This window comes from Olea europaea, chromosome 11 (genome assembly GCF_002742605.1).
Source record: "Olea europaea var. sylvestris chromosome 11, O_europaea_v1, whole genome shotgun sequence".
Taxonomy (NCBI): domain Eukaryota; kingdom Viridiplantae; phylum Streptophyta; class Magnoliopsida; order Lamiales; family Oleaceae; genus Olea; species Olea europaea.
Window position 1 is genome coordinate 20,823,947 of NC_036247.1, and position 14,369 is coordinate 20,838,315.

The following is a 14,369-nucleotide window of genomic DNA, read 5'->3' on the forward strand; positions in this document are numbered from 1 at the left end:
TACAAAAAGGGTTGGAAGTAATGCTTTTCAGATAACAAGGATTCAGATTGTGATGGCATCCTAAACTTCTACCTAGCCTCAAATGCTTGACTACAGCCAATATATGTTGTCAGATCAAGACGAAGAGCTAAGATTTTACCCGACAACTGGTCGAAATGTACCTTCAATAACATTATGTCTTTGTCTTTATAGATGTACCTTTCCTTAAATATGGATTGTCATTTAATATTTGGATAAAGCTACATCTTATAAGGTGGAATTGAGGACAATGATGACAAGTTATATTGAATGGACTCGATGATGTGTTTCATCAATGAAGAATTATACATAAATTAGGAGTAGAAGGGGACAAAAATTAATTAGGAATTTAAAGAGTCATCAAAGAGGACGATGACGAGAATGAGACGTTTGATGGAGATGAGAATAGGGTGGTGCATCGAATGTGTTTCTCAACAATGAAGCGGCCTTCAAATACACCACCAGGATGAATGATATTGGAGGAGGGATCAACGTAAATATAGATATAGTAAAGTCCTTGGTAGTGTAGATGCCTTCTCAAACAGCAAAGATGTTGTTTCTTTCAACTCTGTCAATAGCGATATTTTACAGACGAATAGTTGTCTTGACGCCGGATGGAAATGCAAATCCTAACTAAAATAAAAGAGGCACTTGTTGTGGCACTATTTTTGTGGAGTCATGCCCAATTACTCTTGGCCAATTTTTTTTTTTTTAAACGTTATATTACTTCATTGACTTTCACACGCGATCATCATTTTCATTTCTCTTTTATCTCTCTATCTTTTCTATTTTTTCACAAAACTATCCATGCTATTTACTCTACTTCTCCACACAACCAATACTTCTCATTTTCTTCTCTGTTTATTAATCAAAAATTTATTTGTCCATTTTCATTGAATTTACAGGACAAAACGATACTGCTTTCCTGTATTGAATGACAAAACGACATCATTTTATTCCATCAATATGATAAAATGATTGAATATATTTTAGATATAATTATAAAAAATATTAATAATTTAATTAATAATAATTAAATTTTGATCAATGTATGTTATATTCACTCATTATCTCAATATTTGAGATGAAATTTTTTTTCCAAAAAATGGAAAAAATCAAGATATTGACTAAAATCGAGAATCCTAATTTTAAAAATTATCCTTCTGAACTACATCTAGATGATATTCCATCTTCCAAAAATTCAAATGTTAAAACATTGAACAAGAGATATTGGAATAAAGTATAATCTCATAAAGTTATACGAATTGAGTTGTAATTATCATTTTACACCAATATACTAATTAAAAAAAACTAAAAGATCTAACAAATTAAAGAACAAAAATAAAAGAGCTACAGGCAAAAATTAAAAAAAAAACAAAAAAAAAGTTATTATAAAGGTTTTTAATTAAATTGAAATAATGAAAATAAAAAAATATTATTTAATTAAAATTGAAAAAATTACGTTTTATCATAAAATGAAAAGATTTAAAAGAATTTTAAATCGAAAAAAGTATTTATAATATGAAGAAAAAGAAATTTTAAAACAAAACAAATTCTTTTTACTCCATGTTATGGAGTGTGACGAAGAATTTCTCTCCGTGTAATGGAGGGAAACTCTCCATTTTTTTATTTTTTTAATTAGTTTTGTTCATATAATAAATAAATTTTATTTTTTGATTTTAAATTATTTTTAATTTTTTTTCTTTATGATAAAAATTACTTTTTTTAAAAAAAATTTAAAATTTTTTCCTTCATATTATAAGTAATTTTTTGATAATAATAATAAATTGAACAAAAGAAAGTTGCGAAAATTAAATAAATAATAATTATTTAAAATTCAAAAAAGTAAGTTTTATCGTAAAGGGAAAAGAATTAAAAAAAAGTTTTAAATCGAAAAAAAATATTTATAATAGCAACAAAATAAATTAAAAAAAAATGAGAATATAATGTGATGGAGAGAAATAACAGGGAATAACTCCGTGTTATGGAGTGTGACGACGAGCTTCTCTCCGTGTAATGGAGGGAAACTCTCCATTTTTTTAATTAGTTTTGTTCATATAATAAATAAATTTTATTTTTGATTTAAAATTCTTTTTAATTCTTTTTTTTTATGATAAAAATTACTTTTTTTAAATTTAAATTAAATATTATTTATATATTCATTATTTAATTTTCGTAACTTTCTTTTGTTTAATTTATTATTATTTTTTTAAAAAAATTAAAAAAAATTCCTTCATATTATAAATAATTTTTTGTTAGATTTAAAATTCTTTTTAATTCTTTTCATTTTATGATATAAATAATTCTTTTTTAGTTCAAACTTTATCAATGTCTATATGAAACTCTATTTACCTTGTCCGATGTACTTCTATTGAAGTTTTTATCTATAAAATTTTACATTTACCGATAAAAAAGTATATCTTCAAATCTAAAACTCATCAAATAAAAACAAAGACAAAACTTGACTAATTATCGTCATATATTTTCTACGCTATTATATACTCAATTACAGCATTTTCACATCCATAACACGTGCAACTATCATTTTACACCAATATACTAATAAAAAACTAAATAATTTAACAAATTAAAGGGAAAAAATATATAAATATTATTTAATTAAAATTATAAAAATTTAATTTTATCATAAAGAGAAAATAATTTAAAAAATTTAAATAAAAAAATATTTATATGATGAACAAAACAAATTACAAACAAAAAAATAAAAAAAAATGGAGAGTTTCTCTCCATCATACGGAGAGAATCTTCGTGTATGCTGGAGAGAATTCTCTCCAGTGTGTTATGGAGAAATCCTCTTGGTGTCCATATCATGGAGAGATTTCTTGGAGAGGTTTCCCTCGTCATGTTATGTTTTCTTTTTTTTTATTTGTTTTGTTCATATTATAAATAAATTTTTTTAATTCTTTTCTCTTTATAATAAAACTTATTTTTTTCAATTCCAGTTAAATATTATTTATATATTCTTTATTTAATTTTCATAACTTTCTTTTGTTTAACTTATTTTTTTTTTTTTGAAAATTATTTTAAAATTTCTTTTTTCTTCATATTATAAATAAATTTTTGTTCGATTTAAATTTTTTTAATCCTTTTTGTTTTATGATATAAATAATTCTTTTTTAGTTCAAACTTTATTAATGTCTTTATAAACCTCTATTTACCTTGTCTGGTATACTTCTACTGAACTTTTTATTTATAAAATTTTATATTTACCGATAAAAAGTATTGATATCCCTAACTCTAAAACCCATCAAGTAACAAAAAATACAAAGCTCGACTAATTAACATTATATATTTTCTACGCTATTATATACTCTATTATAGCATTTCACGTGCATCTTACTAGTAATAATAAAAGGGTCTTGTTCGTAATACACGATCGGGTGATTGCTTGAATTTTGTTCGAACGGACGTAATAATTATTTGGAATCCACCAATTAATTAAAAAAATAAAATATTTTATCAATCAAGAATCGAATATATAATTTACAAACTCTTAAACAAATATTTAAGGACTCAAAACAAATTCTAATTCAAATGAGATTCTAATTGTACAAATAAATTTAATTAAACTAGGAAACTAAAAAAAATCCAATTAAAACTAAAAAACTGTAAAGATGAAAATATCCTTAAGCTGTCTAAAGAAAGTAAAAATGTTCAAATGAGCCCGCCCCTAAATGATGACATTTGACCATGAAAGTCTGAGAATGTCAGCCGCAAAAATTATGTAGAATTGAAAAATGCTTTCGGATTGAACTCCTAGACGAAAAATTCGATATCTAAGCTGAAAGTTTATGCTTGTTTTCGTAGATTCTCCTAATTTATTCTCTTTTTATTTAATAATTTTCTTTCTAATTGTCCCTCATTATATCTCTTTACTAGCTATTCATAGTGAAGGGGGTGAATATGTTATTATCAAGTGAATTGTTCAAATGGTCACTGAATTTTGTAAAATATTTTCAGTGGGTCACTAAATTTTAAAAATTACTTAAATGGTTACTAAATTTTGTAAAAGGTTTCTACGAGGTCACTGAATTTTAAAAATAACTTAAATGGTAACTGAATCTTGCAAAATATTTCAACAAGGTCATTGAACTATGTAAAATGTTTCCACGAAATCACTGAATTTAGTGACTCCTGAGAAACCTTTTCAATGACTATTTAAGTCACGTAGAAACCTTTTGCAAAGTTCAATGACCATTTAAGTGATTTTTAAAGTTCAATGACTTCTTGAAAATTTTTTACAAAGTTCAGTGACAATTTGGACAATTCACTCGTTATTATCGTATTCGTGAAGTTATATGTGATTTTTTCTTTTTGGTTTATTTAAAAGTTAAGGGTGAAGTTGCCTTTTACCTAACCTTATCAGTCAAATTGGACAGGATTTGTCAACATGGATGTTATTTGCAATTAAGCATTCGTTTGTTAACAATTTTTTACCCAAAAAAAATCAATTTTGACCGTTATTTCTTTGTTTCAGACGTCATTTTTAACTTCTTTACTAACAAGTGGGATCCCTTTTTTCTTCCTAACGATAAAAAAATTAATTATCAAAATCACTACGGAACAAGCCCTAAGTAAAAGGTTCGGAATGTCTAATTCTAAAAAATGGTTGATGGTAGATTAGCAACAGCTTGTAAAGCTCGGGGATGAAAGTTCAAATTTCCCTTGTATCAAAATACTCATTGGTCACTGCACGAACAGGGCAGTAATTACCATCAATTGACACTTCTTACTTTTCTGGTTAAATTCCCAAAAGTTACCCCCTAAAGGAATCGAACTTTTCGTGATTCGAAGGGTCCTCTCTTATCGATTTAAATCTTCAATGGCCGAGGTAAAAATCCCTACAAGTTTTTTTATATTTTAATTAATGTCCATTGTTATTTTTCATTGTCCGCTGCGTATAGGCTTTTCATTTCAAATCTCTGGGTACACTGTGTGACATGATCTGTAAATATTTCAAAGCATACTGTTCTGTATTATTATTTCTCTCCTTTTAGTGGATTAATGATTTTTTTTTTTTAGATGGCTACATTACTACTGATCCTTTAATGTTTTATTTATTGCTGGATGTTGGACATACATTTGTTTAGTTTCACATATTTTTGCCTCAAACTTCACTAGTCACTGGTTTGTTTCAAGAATTCATACCCTTCTTTTTCATCTCGCTCTTGTTCAATTGTGATTTAAGATTGAGTGGTATTAGATGTTAAATCATAGAACATTAATTTTGGAATTGTTTGGGCTCCATCTCATTAAGGATTTTTTTTCCCCGTTTCAACTTCATTACCAGATCGAACTTAAAACTGCGCCAGCAGATTTTCGATTCCCAACAACCAACCAAACTCGACACTGTTTCACACGCTACATTGAGTTTCACAGGTAATTTTTTTTTATTTATATATTTGTTTATTTAGACTTAATACCACATTCATTTGTTGCTGCGGAGGATGCAATACTTTGAATGGATTTAGATTTTGACGGTGTTAAACTGATTAATCGGCTTAGCTGCTCATTGTGACAAAATATGACATAAAATTGAACAAAGACTGACATTGGATAAATGACGAGGAAATCTGATGTTTTCTTAGTATCCTTTTGTATATTTGAGAATGTCCCTTTCCGTTCTGTAGATTATGATTCGGCGTATGTATATGTATAAGCGTACACACACTTACAGTGTGCGTGTGTGTGTGTGTGAGAGAGAGAGAGAGAGAGAGAGAGTACTAATTGATAATTATGGATTTCGGATGGGATTGTAAGAGCATCACCAACTTTGCAAGGAAATTTCCATATGTTTTTTGGGTGCTTCATCTGATTATCCACAATTGGCGCAAAAAGAAAAAGGTTCTAGAATGGTTGCTGGGTAATTTATTTCCAACGCCATATGGGAAATGAGTAGAAGGTGCAGCCACCAACATTGCACCCTATATATACGAGATAGTGCATGTAGTCATGGTGAATGAGTGAAGTGAGATAGAGAAAGATAAAAGAGCTGAGTGCATTAGTGGTGCTTTGATGAAAATTCAAGTGAGGTATAGTTGTGTATATATAACACTCAATGAAGTTGTATAAGTCTATGATTCTGGGACTTTGCATTTTGGTGGGCATATCGCATACATTTGTCGACATGACATGACAGGACGTGACACGACACGAAATGGGTATGTGTATGGGTATATGTATGAATATGGGGGGATCCTTCAATTTTCAAGTGGGTATGGCAATTGTAATTATGTAATTTCTAATTTTAATTTTAATTTTGTGCTCTTGTCATGTAAATTTATGCTGTTTTTGGTGTTTTAGACTTTCAGTATAAATTTCTAGTTGATTTTAATTGACATGTTTTATCTTTTAACAATTTCGCCACTTAGTTATTATCTAACTTTTTACACATGAATTTCTGGGCCATTCAAAATTGAAGTGTGAAAGACTTATTGACGTACCCGTGTCTAAAATTTGGGCTCTTTTTAGCCATGTTTCCGTATCCTATATTTTAGAAAATAAAAGATCCAACATTTAGATATGTGCTCATGCCCGAGTCCAGAGCATCACAGGTATAAGTGTCCAATTTTCTTGTAATAGACAGAATTTTTGCATTAAATTCAACAGGGATTTCATGCTGTTGATTGTTTTGGTAGTGGAGGGTTTAACATGGAGTAGTAGATTTTACATAACTGATATTTCATTACAATATATCTTAAAATTTTACCAATGTAATTAAATATTATTTTATTTCTTACGAGTTAGGCAAAGTCTCAATTTCTATAAAATTTAAACTAGTTATCACATTGAACTTAGCAAATTATTTTTTTAATTAGTTGTTTTTGTCATGTAGTTTGATTTCGGTTCAGTTTTTAATTCTTATCCTTTATCTCTTTTGAGTCAATGCCTAAATTGATTTTAAAAAAAAAATTGTTTCTTTTTGCTTTTGGTATTGCTTGTGTTAATTCTTAAACAATAACTATCTATAGAGTTATCAGATTAACAAATAAAAGTTGGTATTTAAAAAAAAAAATAATAAAAGAAAGAAAAACAATCAGCTGAATTTTGGAGATACTTTTTTTTTTTTTTTTTCCTTTTGAAATTTGTTAACATTTTCTCTTTTGTTTGCCTCCTCAATCCACATAGTCACACTGATTTTCTCTCTCAATATATGCCCTTATATTGTTGATTTAAATAGGAGAAAATTTCTTTAAACTCCTTATCTCCACCCTACTAGAATAGGCAAATCTCTATTAGTTGACTCCGCCCCCGCTCAATTCATTTCTTGGCTCTACTTCTGATTTCAGTATATGTTATATTTATAGCCCCATCTGGGAATAAATTTATAAATTGATTTATAAATTCAGTCAAAGTCAAACATTAATTTTAACCACAAATTCATAACTACTACTTATTTATTATCCATACATTTCGTGAGATCCACTGCTATTCATTTTTACAAAATTTGATTTATAAATTTGACAAATGAAGGCTGAGTTGGGTAGCAATCTTATTTTTACACATTGGATGCAAACACAACCATTTTGTAAGCTTGAAACGCGATTTATGGTTTTTACGATGTTACAATTCCAATTTTTTATTTTGTACTCTATTCTATTTTATGTTTTATTTATTTTTTGACTTAGTCTAAGAGCACCTCCAAAAGACTTTATATTTTTAGAAAAACATCTTATGTATAATAGAGAGCATCTATAAGTTAAAAACTTTTTATGCACTTTAATAATGTTATCCATTTTTACTCTTAGATTTTTTTTCCCCTAAGAAACATTTATTGAATTATTCTCATATCTTATTAAACATATATTGTTATATGTCCAATGCAAATGTGATTTGAGCAATTTAAGGATTGAAGTATTGAAATTTGTAACCCATTAAATCCAATCAAAATAAAGTAAGAATAGTGAGTATTTATAGAGCTAAACACTCTCTACTTCAAAAAATTAAAATAGAGTCTGTTGGAGCTATTTGAACACTAACTCTGAAAAATAGAGAGCATTATGTATTTAGAGAATGTCTTGGAAACGTTCTAAGAAGTTTAGAGTAAGTGTATTTTGTTGTTAGGGATATATGGAATTGTTAGTGTTCCATATTTTTAGGTGAACACGAATGATTTATCTTGTATTTAAACTCCGAGAAGATAATAAATAATATATGGATGAATTATTTCTGCAAACTTATTGTTTGTAATTGGGAGACTTATTAGTTCCTGGAGTATCAATATCTGGAGGTCTGGGTTTCCTCAAATTAACCCACCTTTCATCTTTTCTCATTATTTTTGATTATTTGAGCAGTTCGTGTTTGTCTTATAAGTCAACTGAATGGCTTTTTGGCCAAAAGAAGTTATTCATGTCAGATTAAAATTCTTGTCAATGTGTAACATGTTAATGTTAAGATCTTTATTATTTATTATTTAATTTATTATTTAATTTTTTTTTTTTTTTTTTGGGTGTCGCTGTGGCGGCAGCATGCTATTCCTTGAGCTTAGTTGATAGGATGAGTTTAAGGCTATTTCGTTTGGAGTTTGTTCTCTGGACATGATAGGGTGCCCAAAAGTTTGATACAGGCTGCAACTCTTGATAGATGAATGTACCTGCAAGGCTTCAAAAACATAAAAAGAAGCTGAAGTTTAGCTATACGTCATTCTAAAAGAAATGTGTATAATTTTTCTGTTACCTGGAACTAATTAACTGCGTGTATGCTGTCAGGTGTGTGGCTGCTAAGGGAGAAGAATCTGGTGATTGTGGAATGTTTGCCAAGTACTATCGTTCCCTTTGCCCTGGCGAATGGGTGAGTTAATATGCTACTGGGTTGATTTCCCTAGATAATCATGGTCTTTTATTGGTGCAATATGATTTTAAAATTTTGGTTTTTTGGTGCTATGATAAATATATACAAGTATTATCCCATATGCACACACAAACATAAATAACCCATGCACTTCGTAGTTGGTCCTACTTATAACTGCATACTTTTATGTTTGAATATGAAGATCTCCTTTATAAGAAATTCAGAATTGTGCGTGTATGATTGGTATATTTGAGCAATATTTACAAGTGAGATCATTTTTAAGATATCAAGTGATGAAGAAAAATTTATTTTATTTTTGACGTAATATATTTTTCTTGAAGCCCATTTAGCTCAATACTTGCTTCAAAATATGGACCTTTTCTCTATATGATGATGAAAGACGAGTTATTTCCTCTTCAATCTCTCGACCCCCCCACCCCCCATCCCAAAAAAAAAAAAAGAAAAAAAGAAAAAAGATAAAAAAAACACTTTCTGTTGCATCAAAGAGAATGTTAACTGCCAAGGATCCTACTTTCTTTTAAGTTTTGAGATGGACTTCGTGCAAATATCTTGAAGCCTAAAACTAAACACATTGCATGGCCTTGAGAATCTCATGCGTTAATATCTTGGGGAGAAGTACTTAAAAATTTTCAGATACAGAATTTGGTTATATTCATGTCAATGGCCGAACTTAAGGCATCAATTAGGTTCACATCAAATTCAATGGTGACCTGTAAGGGTATCAAATGCTTTCTATTTTTCATACACACAATCTTCATCAATTTTTATTTAATACCTGATCAAACATTAGCACTTAATTGATCTGTAAGAATAATACAGCAATATAGGAATATTTGGTAATAAACTTATTGTTACACACACTGAAGCCTCCCCTTTTTGTTATTACTGTATATTTCCTTTATATGCCATTGTTTGGTGGGAATTGAAATCAGATTTTTAGTAGAAGTTGATGAAATGTGTGGTTGGTTGAAAAGTATTGGGTCCCATTAAATGTGTGGTTAAATTAAATTGTTAACTTTGCTTGGATTAAAATCTTGATTTTTCACCAAACAGGGGCATATGTATTTTCTGTATTACTAACCCTTTTTTTTTAATAAATAAAAAGTAAATTTTGTTTGCACCATATGTGTTAAGATAAGATAAGGCACCGATCAGTGTTTATTAGGTGGTGGATGATTAACGAGTTCTCCTTCTACTGAAGCCATTTCCAGTGCTCCCAAGAAGATTTTACCAGTCTTTCTGCAAAGCTTTCAGAATGAATAAATACCTAGACTTACTAAAGGGAAGAATTAATGGTGACTGCTGGGGAGATAGAGCTAGTGACATTGAATTTATACTTAGCAAAGTCGTGAATGAAAGTGCCTTTCGTATGCATTCATGCAAGGGCATGTGGACATGGACAAGGCAGTTTGATGAAACGGTTTGGCTTTGCGAGAAAGTAAAGGAAAACTTAGGTTATACTCAATGTCAATTATTTTCTTTGTACGTATAGGTTGACAAAATTACACTTCTTTTTATAATTTTATCCTCTTGTAAGTCCCATTTTCTTCTATTGACTCCAAAGCACTGTGTTCCTGCAAACATCTAAGTTCATCTTGGTAGGTGGTTATAGTGAGAAAGAACAAATAAACCTCTCATGTTCAATTACATTTTATAGATAAAAAGCTAGATGATAATAATAACAATCTTACCAATTGCAATATAAATCTTTTTTTTTTTCCTTCGACTACATATCTTGTAAAGCCAAACCATTTTGTCAAACTCCCATATCCATGGCAACTTGCACTTGGTTCTCTAAATTTGTAGGGCACACATGGCTAAATTGTGTGATGTAATTTGATAGATTTTGATTCTTATCTTTATCATTATAATAGTAATGTTCATATTTTTATGTTGTACTTTGACTTTATTAATATATGCGTTTTACAACCTTATTAAAAATTTCACAGTTTTATAGGACTTAAAAATAAAATCTAAAAATAACGCACCGTTGACTACGACTAGTTGACAGTAAAGGGGCATATATCTATTTTATTTATTTATTCCCCTAAAGAGGCTTATTATTCAACCTGACCCTAAGGATTGATTTTGCTTGTCTTGAGATGGTAATCTCCTACAAGATTTACATGAAATTATTGAGATTGTAATCTTTCTGTTCTGTTGCTATTTGAGGTTCTAAGAACTTGTAAAATCAAGTGACTGAATCCATTCCCTATGGGCTATGCTTTAGCATGGTTATGATGGAGAGTAGTTGGCAGATGACTTGTCCTGATATGAACTTAAAACCATTACATGCTTTCAGTTAACAACTGAGTGGTCTACCAGTCAATCTCGTTGTTTATCCTTGGTGGCTGAATAATGGAAACGTTCGTTGGTGCTACAATAGCACAAACAACTTTCTGCTATTACTTCTTTGCAGACTGCAGCTTTTATATCTGTTTATTTCTCGTTTTTCTTTCTATTTTCCCCGTTTAGTTGAAAATTAATTGTTGATTTTCATTGACCTTTTTGGTTATTGCAGGTTGAGAAGTGGAACGAGCAGAGGGAGAATGGAACATTCCCAGGGCCTCTATAATGCAAAACCATGTCAAGATTGGTTGTGCATTTTACCTTTTGGTTTGAAACTGTCATATAAGTTATTAATTGATTAATAAGGCATTATTGCGAACATGTTATTGTTTAACTCTAGTACTTCATCGTTGCATATAAACATGTTGGCCAAGACGAACTTTTGAGGAGTTTCGTCTGTTAACCCGTACCATTTTTTGCTCGCTATTAAAAGCATTTGTGTTGATTTTAAATTTCTTGGCACTTCGGATATTATTTTCTTGTGCTGTTGAAAAAAGAATTAGGGTTCATTTAATTACAAAGATGTAATTAATTGAATTGAAAACGAATTTCAGGGAATTGATTTGCTTAGAAATTGTTTTCCTGGGAATTGTAAATTATTGTGTTTGATTGGTATAATTTTTCACGTGGAAAATGTTGAAATAAAATTGTTTTTTAGTGTTCTTTTGGCTTTGTTTTACATGAAAATTGTCGATTAAATGGATATAATTTACTAGTATTAGGAATGAAATTTGTTTTAATTGTCAATCAAAAATAAATAAATAAATAAATAAAAATCAAGAAAATCATTTATCCTTTGGTATTCGTTTCACTTTGTTTTATATGGAAATTGTTAGTTAAAGAGAAATATTTTTTTACAATAATTCTTAGAATTTATTTTCATTGCCAACGCAGCAAAAAACAAATAAAAAATGAAAAAAGAATGCTATAGTAACTCGAAAAACGAATTCTTACCAATATGTTGAGAATTCGAATTCCAAAAAAAGCTAGAAAATTGTTGATGTGGTGACCAAAGGTGAAAAATGAATTCATTGAAAATTTTTGTCAATCAAACAGGTCAAAAGTGAAAGTTAGAATTTATTTTCCATTTTTTCTAGAAAATAAGTGGCTATTAAACATAGCCTTATTGTTTCTTGATGACAAAGAATGAAAACACCACTCAATGCAGAGAAGCTAAATTGTAAGTAAACCAAGTTTTAGTTTGACTCGTAGACCCCAAACTGTTTAGTGCTTAGGGTACGATGATTGCCTTGTCAATGGCCAGTTTAAATACGAAAATAGTCATAATCCTCTTTCGATCACTCATTTCATTATTATTATTATTATTATTATTATTATTATTATTATTATTATTATATTAAAAATCTTATCTATAATCAAACCAAATCAAACAAGGATTATATTATGAAAAAAATTATTTGTACAATTGTGATTGACAACATTGACATTGTCAAAATTTGGATCGTTGATTTAAAAAAACAGTTTTAAAATGAATGAAACTTCTTTGCAAGAAAAGTTTTGACATGTTGCTTGATGTATCTCACAGCGGTGGGACCTGCGTGTGACTCGCTTGAATAAAAAATGCTAAAAAAGTACATCCACCCCCTCCTATTGTGAGTGTCTACCAAGAAGGTTATCAAACCCTCATTGGCAAGATAGTTTGGTTCTTTTAAAATAGATGAATGTGATATTATCAAACGTGTATTTGTCAACTAAAATTGTAAAAAATATTATGCTCCCGCTTGGCCCCTATTACTTTTCATTCCATTCCATTTTATTTTTCTCTCTCCTATTTTCAACCACACAATCTTTCATAAAATAATATTACACGTAAATTGAAAATTTTTCTTTTTTTTTAATCACTCATTTTTCAAAAAAATACTATTCCATACATTAATTTTTCCACAAAATGAGGGCCAAACACGGGTTATACAAATAGTAGTGTGATTCAGTGGCTAACATAATCAATTCACATTGAAAACTTAAGCAAAGCAACACAAACAAATTAAGAGGATATTTGGTAGGTATTAAAATTAGATTTTTTAGTAGATTGTGATAGAAGTTTTTGAAATGTGATTGAAAAGTTGTGGGCTTATAAAAGATGTGATTAATATTAAAGGCTTGTTTGGGAGCGATTTTTCCTCCCAAAAAATTGATTTTTTGACCGTTATTTTACTATTCTAGCCGTCATATTTGATTTCTTCTCTCACAGGTGGACCCCACCTTTCTCCTAACGGTCAGAAAATTAATTCTCAAAATCACTCCCAAACAGGCTCTAATTATTTGACTTAAACTTAAATGAAAAATTTTAATCCGTACCAAATGAGCTTTAAATTAAAATAAGCAGTTGACTGACTTTCTCCTTTCTGCAACATCGTATTTGCACCGCTGTAACTGTTCTCATTTTTCCATGGACTTTGTAAACCCCTCTTGTACACCAAGAAAAATCATTTTTCAATTGTTCCATGAAGTAAATAATTTATATAAATTAAACCTTTTGGCTGTATTTTTATATATATAATTTTTTGAGTAATGAAAGTAGAATAACTGTGAATCTATGAATGGAAATCATGGAGCGATTGGATATACATAATTTTTTTATATAATAATTTTTAAATAAGATATCAATATATTTATTATACACGACATGGATGTTAGAAAACAAATTTTCGACAAGAAATTAAGATCATAGTGGAATTGATAAGATAAAAATTATAATCATAATATAATACATAGAAATAATTTGAAATGACATTAAATTAAAAATAGGTGTAAAAAGTAGTATTTAAGCTCATGTCATCTTTTACATTTACTTAACGACGAGCTCCTATCAATGATATTAAGAAAGTTATATTATAATTATAATTATCTCAGATCAGACTGTTCACTTTACAATCTTAACGAAATTTGAGAATATAAAGCTCAATCAAATACGACTTTAGTGAAAAAAACCAATTTATTTTCCTCAAATTTCTTAATAAGTAGAAGAAAGGGAAAACGAAAAAAATAAAAAAAAATTAATAATAATAAAAAAATCCGTCCGTCACCGCCAACGCATCAACTGGGACACCACGTTTTCCCACTCTCCCATCAGAAAGCGAGTCGACTTTTCAACTGTAATCTCCACGCGTCATCTGGTGTCGGTTTCTTCCTATTCTTTTCCCCCCTCC

The 14,369-nt window shown here is 29.1% G+C and overlaps 1 protein-coding gene across 2 annotated transcripts; it reads left to right on the plus strand.

Moving 5' to 3' along the window:
- Positions 1–4,734: 4,734 nt before the first annotated feature.
- LOC111403727 (cytochrome c oxidase subunit 6b-2-like) lies at positions 4,735–11,651 on the plus strand. 2 transcript variants are annotated; one of them, XM_023032335.1, is made up of 4 exons: positions 4,735–4,870; positions 5,330–5,418; positions 8,748–8,829; positions 11,372–11,651. In XM_023032335.1, exons 1-4 carry the CDS (start codon positions 4,862–4,864, stop codon positions 11,423–11,425), a joined length of 234 nt encoding a protein of 77 aa, XP_022888103.1. In that variant the 5' UTR covers positions 4,735–4,861; the 3' UTR covers positions 11,426–11,651. The 2 variants fall into 2 exon arrangements, with proteins under 2 accessions (XP_022888103.1, XP_022888102.1); XM_023032334.1 differs by lacking the exon at positions 4,735–4,870 and having other exon boundaries at positions 5,173–5,418.
- Positions 11,652–14,369: the final 2,718 nt, after the last annotated feature.